The sequence below is a fragment of the Amblyraja radiata genome, chromosome 5, assembly GCF_010909765.2.
Source record: "Amblyraja radiata isolate CabotCenter1 chromosome 5, sAmbRad1.1.pri, whole genome shotgun sequence".
Classification (NCBI taxonomy): domain Eukaryota; kingdom Metazoa; phylum Chordata; class Chondrichthyes; order Rajiformes; family Rajidae; genus Amblyraja; species Amblyraja radiata.
The window spans coordinates 29,279,962-29,294,231 of record NC_045960.1 but is presented as its reverse complement, the minus strand read 5'-3'; the positions used below and the strand labels follow the sequence as shown (position 1 = coordinate 29,294,231).

Below are 14,270 nucleotides of genomic sequence, written 5' to 3'. Positions count from 1 at the left end.
AGCACAATCCAGGAACCCGACACTTTCAGTGTAAAACCTTGCCTCGCATATCTATTTTAAACTTTCCCCTACCAATAGACAATAGGTGCAGGAGTAGGCCATTCGGCCCTTCGAGCCAGCAACATCATTCAATGTGATCATGGCTGATCATCCCCGTTCCTGCCTCCTCCCCATATCCTCTGACTCTGCTATCTTTAAGAGCCCTATCTAGCTGCCTCTTGAAAGCATCCAGCGAACCGGCCTCCACCGCCCTCTGAGGCAGAGAATTCCACAGACTCACCACTCTCTGTGAGAAAAAGTGTTTCCTCGTCTCCGTTCTAAATGGCTTACCCCTTATTCCACACTCCAAAGACATGCAGGTTTGTTGGTGAATTGGCTTGGTGTAAATGCATATTGTCCCTATTGTGTGTAGGATAGTATTAAGGTGCGGTGATCGCTGGTTGGCATGGACTCGGCCTGCTTCTATCCTATATCTCTAAACTAAACTAAATTATACCTTCCAATAGTACTGTAAAGCTGCATCATGGTTTTCTGACTCTTATATTCAATGCCCCGACCTATGAAAGCAAGCATACCATATGCCTTCTTTGCCACATTACCTGCTTGTGTTGCCATTTGCAGGGAGCTAAGGACTTGGACTCCAAGATCCCTTTCAATGGCCAGTTAGTCTATATATTCCATTATCTTTAATCAGACTGCAAACAATTTGTGGAGGTTGTTTTTGCAGCGTCTGAGGTAGGCTGATAAAGCACTACAGTCTGCTCAGTGTGAAGTCAGAAGCTTACGTACTGCAAGCTTGTGCAAAAGACTGCATTGTGGGCTGAAGATCACTCTCTGAATGAGGATGGCACAGTCATCTATCGCTGAAGAACAGCAGTGGAGGCTTTGGATGCTCTAGTTCTTGTGATGACATGAGGAGATTTTAATGTCTATCCATCCATTCTGCAGCAACAAGGAACTGCAGATGCTGGTTTACAAAAAAGGACACAAAATGCTGGAGTACCAGTGGCGCAGAGGTGGGGTTGCTGCCTTACAGCGCGCGAGACGCAAGTTTCATCCTGACACTAGGCGCTGTTAGTATGGGGTTTGCACGTTCTCTCTGCGACCGTGTGGGTTTTCTCCGGGTGCTCCGGTTTCCTCCCACATCCCAAAGGCGTGCAGGCTTGTGGGTTACTTGGCTTTGTGTAAATTGTCTTGGGTATGCCAGATAGAACTAGTGTACAGGTGATCGGAGCGGACTCTATGGGCTGAAGGGCCTGTTTCCATCCTGTATCTCTCTAAACTGGTTCTAGCTTACTTGGTACAGATCAAGATACAACAATACCTTAATCAATATACATTGCCTTTAACCACATCAAATCATAAACATCTCTCTATAAACTTCCCAGATGGCAGAGATATTTTAAATGAGCCACTATATTACCTTACTCTGGATCAATTCATCACGAGGCACGGATTGGGCTCTTCGTTCTTCCTTTAGTTTCTCCCTCTTCTTCCTCAGGCTTCTCCCACGACAGAAACTGAGAACCTAGTGAAATAAAAGCGATGTATCCAGAACTGTCGCAGTCGTGGCTTATGGCTTACCTAGGACTGTACAGATCAGGAAAGGACCCACAATTTCTGTGCTGTACCTGATGCCAAATAAAACTATCCCTTTCTGTCGGTAAGTGATCCATATCACTCCATTCCCTGCATATCCATGTGCCTATCTAAAGGTTTTCTTCCCACCACTCTCTGTGGGAAGAAACTGCCCCGCAGATCACCTTTAAACATTCCCCCTCTCACCTAAAATGTATGTTTCCTGTACTTGATATTTCCATTCTTGGAAAAAGATTCTGACCGTTTACCCTATCTGTATCTCTCATCATTTTATAAACTTCTATCAGGTCTCCCCTCAACCTAAAATGCTGCAGAGAAAACAATCCGAATTTGACCAACTCAAATCCAGCAATATCACAGTGAACATCTTCCGCACCCTCTCCAAAGCCTCCTTCCTGTAGTGTGGCAACTGGAAGTGCACATGATACTCCAAATGCAGCCTAACCAAAGGTTTATAAAGCTGCAACATGACTTTCTGTCTTTTACACTCAATATCTTTACCAATGAAGGCAAGCGTGCCATGCACAAAAAGCTGGAGTAACTCAGCGGGACAGGCAGCATCTCTGGAGATAAGGAATGGGTGACGTTTCCGGTCGAGCCCCTTCTTCAGACAGGTTAGGGATAAGGAAAAACGAGAGATATGGACAATGATAAAGAACAATTAATGAAAGATATGCAAAAAAGTAACAATGACAAAGGAAACAGCTCATTGGAAGCTGTTTGTTGGGTGAAAATGAGAAGCTGGTGCGACTTGGATGGGGGAGGTATAGAGAGAGAGTGACTGCCGATGCTACCTGAAGTTAGAGAAATCAACATTCATACCACTGAGCTGCAAGCCGCCCAAGCGAAATATGACCACTGTGTTGTTAGTTTCAGAGAGCTATAATTTGGAACTCAAGATCCCTATGTACATAAAGGTCTTGCTATTAATCATATACTTTACCCTTACATTTGACCTCCCAAAGTGCAACACCTCACACTTGTCCAGATTGAACTCTATCTGTCATTTTTCAACCCATATCTGTAAGGTCTACACGCTGCTGTGTTCTTTGACAGCCTTCTTCACAGTCTGCAATTCCACCGATTACTTTGTGTCATCTGCAGTTACTGACCAACTGATGTACATTTTTTGGCTGTGTGTGTCTGTATCCGTGTGTGTCTGTGTGTCCATGTCCGAGTCTGTCTGTGTCCATGTCTCAGTCTGTCTGTGTCCATGTCTGTGTCTGTCTGTGTCCATGTCTGTCTGTCTGTGTCCATATCTGTGTGTGTGTGTGTGTGTGCGCGTGTGTGTGTGTGTGTGTGTGCGTGTGTGTGTGCGTGTGTGCACGTGTGTGCGCGTGTGTGTGTGTATGTGTCTGTGTGTGAGTGTGTGTGTGTGCGTGTGTCTATGTGCATTGATCTACCAAGATCTTCCGCAAATATACTTATGTTTACTTCCAATAAATTAATTTGAAATAGACTACAGCCTGTTAAACTTCTTAGTTTCCCATAACTACTTCCTATCTACAAAAGGAAATATTTTTCCACTTTGTCCACTTAACTATGGTAGAATGCTTCCCAATGTAACCACCTCTGTTGTCTCAATGATCGGCCCTTACCTGCGGTGCCTTGGTGAGAAGAAGGGCCACTTCGGGGCTGTTATTCTCTCTTGCTACTTCCAGGGGGTTCAGACCTGCCTGCAGAAAGAATTCAAGAATTGGTTCTTGCTAGATCAAGAGTCAAGAGCATTTTATTGTCATTAGTCCCGAAACAGAATAATGGAATTTCACAACAGATATGTAAATATTGTACGCTGTAAAACCCATAATACACAACAACAAAAAGTTGTTTAAAAAACCAAACAGACAAATACATAGACGATGAAGGGTTTATAAATTATGTGCAGGCAGATAAGAGATTGCCTTGGCATTATGTTCAGCACAAGTTCTAGGATTCAGTGTGATAGGTTCTAGGATTCAGTGTGAAATAAATTATCATGATTTAGCCTTTCCAATCGATCCATTTGAAGAAGGGTCTCCACCCTAAATGTCACCCATTCCTTCTCTCCAAAGATGCTGCCTGTCCCGCTGAGTTACTCCAGCATTTTGTGTCTATCTTAGATCCCTTTGGTAGTTTGATAGAGGATATTCATGTTCATAGGTTATAGGAGCAGAATTAGGCCATTTAGCCCATCAAGTCTACTCCGCCATTCAATCATGGCTGACCTATCTCACCCTCTTAACCCCATTTTCCTGCCTTTGCCCGATAACCCCTGACACCCGAACTATTCAAGAATCTGTCAATGTCCTTTCTAAAAGTACGTCCTTTTATTCTGAGGCTGTGTCCTCTGGTCCTAGACTCTCCCACTAGTGGAAACATCCTCTCCATATCCACTCTATCCAGGCCTTTCACTTTTCAGTAAGTTTGAAATAAAAACAAAAAATAGTGGAAATCCTAAGCAGGTGAGGCAGGATTGGAGACCTCTTTGGAGACCCTCGTACGATCTTTGATCGGACTTTATTCGAGTTTCTCATGCACTATTTCTCTTGGAGTGTCTGGATTGGCCGCGGTCTCGGGGGAGGCAGTGGCCGTTCCAGACACTCCAAGCCGCTGAAGAATGTTCTCCCGACGCCGGAGCTCCATCATCCGGCAGGAGGGCCTGAAACAGCGGGCCGCCGTTGCGGCGAATGCGGAGGCCTCAATAGGCCCGACCACGGGTGAAGAAGGGGAAGAGGACTGGACTTTGTGCCTTCCCTCACAGTGGGAACAATTGTGGGGGGATGTGTTTATGTTTGGCGTTAAATTCTTCTTTAATGTGTCTTATTTTTATTGGTGTGCTGCAGATGGCAACTCAAATTTCACATTAGTGTAACATGACAATAAATGTCCTTTGTCCTTTGTACATCATGCATCTGTCTATGGTGGATGGCTCGATTGTATTTATGAACCGTTTTTCCGCTGACTGGGTAGCATGCAACAAAAGCTTTTCATTGTGCCTCAGTACACGTGACAATAAACTAAACTAAGAGCTGTGGAAACAGAGTCAGTTTATCAGGTTGGAGAGCCACAGGCAAAGGCCAGCCAGGGGGCACGAGAGGCCGGGAGTTTAATAGAAACTGAATCAAAGGAAGAGTTGGTACCTCTGAAGGAAAGCTGTGCTCAGAAGGGGCATGAAGTGTAGGTGGTGTAGAACGGGTGTCAAGGTTTATGGGGAGAAGGCAGGAAGATGGGATTAGGAGGCAGAGATCAGCCATGATTGAATGGCGAAGAAGACTCGATTGGGCCTAATTCTACCCCGATAACGTGAACTTGTGAGGTAACTGAAGAGAGGCTCTGATTTGGAAAGACGTGGAGAAATTTGTTCAGAATGCTGAGCAAGACAGGAGGCGGAAAATGCAGCTGAATGGACCATCTCCACAGGTTTAGAAGGTTTAGAGATTGAGGTGCGGAAACAGGCCCTTTGGCCCACCGAGTCCGCGCTGGCCTACACACTAGGCACAAAGTACAATTTACAGAAGCCAATTGCCCAACAAACCCGTACGTGTTTGGAGTGTGGAAGAAACTGGAGTGCCCAGAGAAACCCCACGTGGTCAAAGGGAGAACGTACTAACTCCGTACAGACAGCACCCATAAACAGGATTGAGCCAGGGTCTCTGGCACTGTAAGACTCTACCACTGTGCCACCTCTTCCACTGAGGTAATTTACGACATTCAATATGCGACACAAAAAGCTGGAGTGAAAGGATATTTCAAAGTATTTAGGAAAATCTCCAAATTGAATCTGCGCTTTAGCACTTATGAATCCATTGAGCTGTTTCAAAAAGAACTGAGTACCTGGATATAAACCGTGAGCAAATGCTGCAGGAAACCAAGCCAAAACTGCTTTCCTTTATGCCAATCCACATACAGTAATAATAATAATAAATTTTATTTAATGGGCGCCTTTCATACATCTCAAGGACACCTTACATAGTAATCGGAATAAAAACATATAATCGGAATAAAACAAGTAATTAAAGACATCACAGTGACACAAATTAAAAACAGAATTCAATCCAAAAACAGAAAATCAAAAACAGTGTGAAAAAACAGTACTGCCAAGAGTTCATTAAGTGCAGCAGGAAGAACGACTTACGTTGTTAATGATGCTCCCATCTGCTCCTGCTTCCAGTAAGAGTCTGGCTATTTTCTTGTGGTTGAGGGCGGCAGCTATGTGGAGAGGTGTATCTCCAGCCTACAATTAGAGGTCCATTTAGAACAAGTTCACAGAGTATTATCACAGCTATGTTTGAAGATAGAAATGGCAACGAGAGAAATCTAGCAAATTATTTGTCAGTTTAGGGCCAGCTTGAAAAATTCTAAATAATGATTGGAAGCGTAGATCTTGTTGTTGTGCAGAATGCAAAAGCAAGAAATCTATTCAGGAGGACATAGTGATTGTGTTTAAACAGTAGAGGTGGAGGGAAAATCTAAATAGTAGCATCTTCAGTTTAGTATTTCAAATGAAAACACAGGAATTGGTACTTTCAGACGAGGGGTGGCGTGATCCCAAGAGTCCTCACTTCAAAATTGGTGATTTGGGTTACATTTGATGATTGGAAATGATAGGCCTGAAATTCCTCCTTCTAGCAAACTGTAGGGTTAAACTGCAAAGCACGCATCATACTGAAAATAGGATAGCACAATGCTACAAGATGAATTTGTAGTTTTGAGGTGAAATTTGATCCTATTTCTCATCTTGTTTGTATTTGGAATATATGAACTTACTCTCAGGATTTGCATTATTTGAAAGCCAATCGTGTAGGTCAGGTCAAGTCAAAATAATTCAACAAATCAAGGTTACTGTGTAATAATCAGCAAATCATGATCAGTGTGTTGGAACACCTAGGAGAGTAATTCAGATGCACCTGATAAAGCTGAAGTTTGTACCTTTGCGTTTTGGACTGATATCAGAACATAAATTCTAATTAGTTTTAATTGAAACTGAATTGTTCTTTGAAACAAAAATATAGTTACTAACTGATATATTTATAAGCTTGAGAATGTTGTATGCAACACAAATGAAATATAGCAATTTGCTTGACACATTTTACATTAAATTGTAAACAGTATTTCATTTACAATGAAACATTTTTTTTACTGCTTTCTGTCTACATCTTTAATTACCTGCTATCTTCATTTAATAGATGATAGATTCTGAATGATAAGATGATCCATTTGATAAGTGGTCATCTTATCATTCAGAATCCATCAACTATGAAAATGTCAGACTAATGGGCCTGTCCCACTTAGGCGACTTTTTAGGCGACTGCAGGAGACCATGCGGTCGCCATCTGGTCGCCACATGTTCGCGGGTGGTTGCCGGGGAGTCGCCTTCATGATCGTGAGGAGTTCACGCATTCTGGGAACTAGTCGCGACTTCATTATGGTCGCCGCTAATTTTTCAACATGTTGAAAAATTTGCGGTGACCATCATGAAGCCACCATGGAGGGTAGCGAGAATTCTCGTGCCGTAGGTGGGTTGCCAGGAGGTCCTAGTGGGTTGCCAGGAGGTCGAAGGTTCTCGTAGGTTGTAGCCAGTGCTGACCGGTGAATTTCATTGGCTCATTGGGGGAAAAAAATGAATGCAGTAGTTTTCAGAACCAAGGAACCGACCAGTAATGTTAAATGTCCGCCGAACTTTACAGCCGTGTATCTCTGGCTTCTTAAAAGCTGTCTCCATTCCTTCTCACCCCCCTCCTGTATAACGGGCTGGTGAAGGAAGCGATGTGTGTGTGTCTGTGTGTGTTCCACTCTGACAGACGCCATTCCAGTTGCCTGACAAATCGCCTATGCGGGACAGCAGGCCCATTACAATAAATGAGAGCATAGTTTCAGTCTTGCACACTGACCTGGTTCCTCTCACTGACAGAACAGAAAGCACTCAGGAGGATTCGTATAATAGTCACGTGATTGTAACGAGTTGCAATGTGTAAACACGTGTCACCCATCTGCAAGAGAGAAACATTTCTGTTTAAAATCACAAGAGGAATAGATCGGGTGGACGCACAGCGTCTCTTGCCCAACGTAGGGGAATCGAGAACCAGAGGACATAAATATAAGGTGAGGTTGGAAAGATTTAATGGGAATCTGAGGGGCAACTTTTTCACACAAGGGGTGGAGGGTGTATGGAGTGAGCTGCCAGAGGAGGTAGTTGAGGCAGGGACTATTGGAATGTTTAAGAAACAATTAGACAGGTACATGTATAGGACAGGTTTGGAGGGAAATGGGCCAAACACAGGCAGGTGGGACGTGTAGATTGGACATGTTGGTCGGTGTGGGCTAGTTGGGCCGAAAGGCCTGTTTCCACGCTGTATGATGATGACTTCAGCTCTAAGTTAGGTTGAGTACAAACTAAGTACTGAACAATAAAAACGAGAAGAACACCAAATATGAATCCAGGTATCTTGCGTTTTAAGCATGTTCGATTTATGCGTTTTTGAAATAACGCGCTTGTTCCTTTAATACCAAAGCTTTGATTTATGTACTTGTATTTTTGGAATAACGCACTCTAATTTACTCCTGACAGCGTTGTCGCTTATACGTTTAATTTACCAGTTGTCAAAATACGCGCTGCTATTCAAGCACGTAATCCCCACGTACAGCACGAGGGGCCTATAAATGCAGCTGAGCCGACCCTCACTTACACTGTTCTTAATGTCAGGCCTGGACCCTCCCAGTAACAGCACGCGAGAGCTCTGGGAATGACCATTCTGACAGGCCAGATGGAGACCTGTGTTGCCTGCCTTAAGGGAGACAGAAAAATAATAAGTTACTAAACATTGCAATTTTATGCGAAGATTAAGCTTGGTTTTAAAAGCATTTAATTGTGTGCTTCGGCATATCGATTTAATAATTGTAGCCCAGCTATCATTCTCAGCAGTGGTCAAACCTGCTTAAACCCACCCTTTAAGGGCGGAACAGTGGTGCAGCAGTAGAGTTGCTGCCTTACATCGCTTGCAGCGCCAGAGACCCGGGTTCAACCCCGACTACGGGAGCTGTCTGTATGGAGTTTGTACGTTCTCCCCGTGACCTCGTGGGTTTTCTCCGAGATCTTTGGTTTGTTCCCACACTCCAAAGAGGTACAGGTTTGTAGATTAATTGGCTCGGTATAAGTGCAAATTGTCACCAGTGTGTGTAGGATAGCGTTAATGTGTGGGGATCGCTGGTCGGCGCGGACCCGGTGGGCCAAAAGGCCTGTTTCTGCGCTGTATTCTCTAAACTATACTGCTACGGTCATGCAAAGGAAAATTCCATTGCAAGTAGTTTCAAATGTATCAGATATTTAAAATGTTGCTTTCAGAAAGTAAAAATACTGTATTTCCTTAAAAACAAAAGTGAAAAGAAAAAATACATCGAACTGTGTAAGTATTCATGACACAAGATAGTATTTCTTTGTGACGTTTATAACCCATTAACACGGATTGCCTGGATAGGTGACGTTTCTAGTCAGGAACCCTTCTTCAGGCTGGAGACGGGTCCCAACCCGAAACGGGGCCTGGAGAAGGTTCCTGACCCGAAAGATCACCTGTCCTTGTTACTCCAGAGATGCTGCCTGACCTGTTGCGTTATTCCAGCACCTTGTGTCTTCTATTCAACTGATTGACTTTGTTTGTTAAGCTTTCAAGAAAATTGGGGAGGAAGTTAATTTGACAGGTAGTTTTTTTGTAATAAGTCAAGTATCGTATGGTTGTTGGAGTTGCCATGGTGAAATAAAGCATGCCAGTTACTTGGAAAACCAATGTTAGTTTCCCCTCATCCACTGGAGGGCTGTAATGAAGGATTCAAGCACAGGTCAGCAAGTCATGCTCTGGTTTTGCAGAAGACTGACTACACTCCAAATGAATCCTTCGTTGGCCAATTCTAATGTAAAATTATGATGTGATGGCTTAGTGAATATATAGAGCAGACCCATTGGCACATCAACTATGTAGAGGCACAATGGAATCTGTCATACTTATAATAAACTAAACTAAGCTACATTTGGGAAATGGAGTAAATGACATTATCTGATCAGCTGCCCATTCAAAATCCCTCACGATCTTTACTTCTTTTGAAGTTTGTTTTACACCACTGGTCACCAAACTCCATTACACAGACCATTGGAATTCTTAATTTAGATAAATACAAGTCATCCAAAAATGGAATCTTTATTCCAACCTGATTTTTTGCATGGACGTTTCCTCCTGCTTTGACCACGAGTTTGACGGACTGACTGAATCCATGCCAGCTACCTTCATGTAGAGCAGTGTTACCATCCTAAGACACAACCAAAATTGACAGAAAAGGCTTTAGCTGAAGTATCGGAGACTCAGGGTAACATGTTGCAAACTCGTGGCTGCTACTTTTCACAGCGCAACTCAGTATCTTTTTAAAAAAAGTGTTTAATACTTTTTGTTTTTATTTAATAGTCACTTTTGAGTTTGGCCATCACTGACATCGCGACACAAAATGCTGGAGAAACTCAGTGGGACAGGCAGCATCTCTGGAGAGAAGGAATGGGTGACGTTTTGGGTTCAGACTGGCCGTCTGAAGAAGGGTCTCAACCCGAAACGTCACCCATTCCTTCTGTCCCGCTGAGTTACTCCAGCATTTTGTGTCTATCTTTGGTTTAAACCAGCATCAGAATTTCCTTCCTACACTGGCATAGGAGCCATTTGTTCCCCTTTTTTAAATTGCCCGAGAGCTTGATGGCAAGTACTTCAGAATGAATACCTGTCAGTGTGGTGAATAGGCTCCCACAATGCCAGAATCCCAGCATGTTGACCCAGTGGGGTTGTGGGCATTGTGTACATGTGGCAGCGTCAATGGAATTTCATGTCAATGTGGATCTTGATGATCTTGATAATTGGAGAGGCAGACACACGCACACGCACACTTGGGCTGCTTACAACCCAGCGGTATGAATAATGATCTCTCTAACTTCAACTAACCCTTGCTTTCCCTCTCTCCCTAGTTTCCCTTCACACCCTGGTTCTCCCACTAGTTCCACTGTTCTCCTGATTAATTTTACTGATTGTATGCCTCGTTGTCACCTTCTCCCCCCTGCTAACAATGAACCATTCTACATTTCTTTGATCATCGTCTGCTTTGATCTGATGTCTTCATACCTCACCCTTCCATTTCTCTAGTCTCCCTCTCCTCTGACTCTCAGTCTGCAGGAGGGTCTCGACACATCCCTTGCTCTCCAGAGATGCTGTCTGTCCCGCTGAGTTACTCCAGCATTTGGGTCTATCTTCAGTGTAAACCAACATGTGCAGTTCCATCCACATATTCTATTGTGCCACTGCAAATAAGATTTTCATTGTTCGGTCTGGGAAATATGACAATAAAACACACGTTCAAGAAGGAACTGCAGATGCTGGAAAATCGAAGGTAGACAAAAATGCTGGAGAAACTCAGCGGGTGCGGCAGCATCTATGGAGCGAAGGAAATAGGCAACGTTTCGGGCCGAAACGTTGCCTATTTTCTTCATTCCATAGATGCTGCCGCACCCGCTGAGTTTCTCCAGCATTTTTGTCTACCTGACAATAAAATACTCTTGCTGGAGATTACCATCTTTGGTAGTTAAGAATCAAAAAGTTTTCCTTGGATATTTAAAGGAATATTTTATGGAAATATGGGATGTTTTGAGCATAATGTCACCATCAAATATTCTCAACTCAGACCCAAGTTATGATGTAAATTAACCTCTCTCAGTTCTTGTCAACTGTGAGATGCTCTCTTGCACCATATGGTCTATTTATTTCCAATAAGATGATAAGATCTTTAGTGATAGCAGAATTAGGCTATTCAGCCCATCAAGTCTACTCCGCCATTCAATCAATCTCTCTTAATCCCATTCTCCAGCCTTCTCCCCATAACCCCTGACACCCATACTTAAATATATGTGTGTGTGTGTGTGTGTGTGTGTGTGTGTGTGTATGTATATATGCACACACACTGAACATTTTTCCTCTCTCGTTTATTATATTGTTTACAGTGAACTATGTTCACATATTCTGTTGTGCTGCAGCAAGTAAGAATTTCATTGTTCTATCTGTGACACTTGACAATAAAACACTCTTGACATCTAATCAAGAATCTATCCCTGCCTTAAAAATGACTGACTTGGCCTAGCACAGCCTTCTGTGGCAATGAATTCCACAGATTCACCAAAATAATAAATATTGCATCAATGTCCTCACCGGGCGAGACTCTATTTAGCTGGTAAATTATTGGTAAATTATGTGTTTTGGATTCAGTTTTCATAAGAAAGTTAAGCATTCAATGTGTAGAAATATTTGCTGCAGTTGTCCCTCACCTTGTCCTGCCGGTCTAGAGAGCACCCCTCGAGAATGAGTGCTGAGATAACCTCTGCGTTACCCACGACGGCCGCCCGGTGTAGAGCTGTTTGATCACTCTGTCAAACAGAATCAAAGATCAAACAAGGAATAAATGTACATAGTTATGAGAGCAAGATCAGAGTTTGCATGTTTGATAATTGGACATCTTCCAATCTTATGTCAAGATTGGCATGGGCGGCACGGTGGCGCAGCGGTAGAGTTGCTGCCTAACAGCGCTTGCAGCGCCGGAGACCCGGGTTCGATCCAGACTATGGGTGCTGTCTGTTCGGAGTTTTACATTCTCCCCGCAACCGCGTGGGATTTTTTTCCGAGATCTTCGGTTTCCTCCCACACTCCAAAGACATACAGAGTTGTAGGTTAACTGGCTTGGTATAAATATAAATTGTCCCTTGCACGTGTAGGATTGTGTTAATGTGCGGGGATCGCTGATCAGTGTGGACTCGGTGGGCCGAAGTGCCTGTTTCCGCACTGTATCTCTAATCTAAACTAAACTAATTGACTCCCCCAATTTGGCTAGCCTGTGCTGTCCCCTCCCCTTCCTTCGCCCTCTAGCTGTCTCCTCCCACCCTCCCATCCGCCCGCCCTCGGGCTCCTCCTCCTCCCTTTTTCCTTCTTTCTTTCCCCACCCCCCATCAGTCTGAGGAAGGGTTTCGGCCTGAAACGTCGCCTTTTTCCTTCGCTCCATAGATGCTGCTGCACCCGCTGAGTTCCTCCAGCAATTTTGTGTACCTTTTAAACTAATTGACTAACAGACAACTCAATTAAAATATTCCTCACTCAGTTCTCATTTCACATCAACTGGAATATTTTGCTTTTATCTCATTTATCTTACACAATGCTTGTTGATCTTATACAAATTACAGGAAACTCATGGAGTTGCTTTCAATGATAAGTTAACTGGGGAACACTATTATCTACATGGATTGTGTTATCCATTGCAAATGCTTCAAAATCATAGCGATTCCACTATTTGCCACTAGAGGTCAGATGTCAGCTAACTTTTGTTATCTCGCAATTAATCAAATAGAAACACTTCAAAACTATAGGGAATTCAGTTGATGACATTTAATGTTGCTGGGACCTTAGATGCATTGTAGCACCTCAACTCATCATTTCAAAGAAGTTAAATGCAACAAACAATTTGCAAAAGTTTGATCCTGATTCAAAGGTTTCAAAGGTCTGTTATTGTCACGTGTACCAATTAAGGTCCAGCGATGTACGAATTACCATACCGCCATACAAAAAAAGCAGCAAGACACACAAATACATAAAAGTTAACATAAACATCCACCATAGGGGATTCCACACATTCCTCACTGATGGAAGGCAAAAAAGGCCAATCTTCTTCCTCTTAGGAGATAGAAGGAGGCTCTCCCCTGCCCGTCGCACCAGCTTCTTGGTTTCACCCAACAAACAGCTGACAACGGCCCGTTTCCTTTATCATCGTTACTTTTTTGCATATCTTTCATTCATTGTTCTTTATCTCTCTACATCATCGTCTATATCTCTCATTTCTCTTATCCCTAACCATTCATTTCCCTTTTCCCTAACTAGTCTGAACGGTTTCGATTCAAAACGTCACCCGTTCCTTCACTCCAGAGATGCTGCCTGTCCCGCTGTGTTACTGCAGCATTTTGAAGGAGGCTAAATAGGTCCAGACCGAGGATTTGTAAATACAGAATGCTCAAGCTATTGCTTGATTGATACTTTATTGTCACGTGTACTTGGTACAGTGAAATACTGTATTTGCATTAAGTGCAAGTATGCAAGAGTCGCAACGTAAAGGGTTCCTACAAAGTTACAAAAGTATTCAATATAAACCATCTCCCTCCCCCCCCTCCCCTCTTTGCTCTCGGCGGCACGTCCTCCACCGACCACCGGGACTCACATGGATCCGTCCTTGGCCGACCACCGGCACTCACCGACGGCCCTCTCCCTCACCGATGGTCCACTCCCTCACCGATGGTCCACTCCCTCACCGATGGTCCACTCCCTCACCGATGGTCCACTCTCAGTCGTTCCAGGTGCAACAGAGGTTCAACTGCACCTCCTCCAACCTCATCTATTGCATCCGCTGCTCTAGATGTCAGCTGATCTACATCGGTGAGACCAAGTGTAGGCTTGGCGATCTTTTCGCCGAACACCTCCGCTCGGTCCACATTAACCAACCTGACCTCCCTGTGGCTCAGCACTTCGACTCCCCCTCCCATTCCAAATCCGACCTTTCTGTCCTGGGCCTCCTCCAAATATTTCAAAGAAAGCCAGAGTAGTTTATCTCCGGACCACGGCAACCGCAATTCAAACTGG

General features: G+C 43.7%; 1 protein-coding gene across 5 annotated transcripts in view; it reads right to left on the bottom strand.

The window, feature by feature from the left end:
• The window catches only part of ankrd6 (ankyrin repeat domain 6), a 113,215-nt gene that overhangs the window by 14,192 nt on the left and 84,753 nt on the right, over window positions 1-14,270 (bottom strand). For all 5 annotated transcript variants that reach the window (XM_033020860.1, XM_033020865.1, XM_033020864.1 and 2 more), the window contains 7 exons: window positions 11,921-12,019; window positions 9,778-9,876; window positions 8,265-8,363; window positions 7,470-7,568; window positions 5,714-5,812; window positions 3,198-3,275; window positions 1,424-1,528 (listed from right to left, as the gene is read on the bottom strand). In XM_033020860.1, coding sequence (XP_032876751.1) covers window positions 1,424-1,528; window positions 3,198-3,275; window positions 5,714-5,812; window positions 7,470-7,568; window positions 8,265-8,363; window positions 9,778-9,876; window positions 11,921-12,019 — 678 coding nt within the window. The remainder of the gene's footprint in view (window positions 1-1,423; window positions 1,529-3,197; window positions 3,276-5,713; window positions 5,813-7,469; window positions 7,569-8,264; window positions 8,364-9,777; window positions 9,877-11,920; window positions 12,020-14,270) is intronic.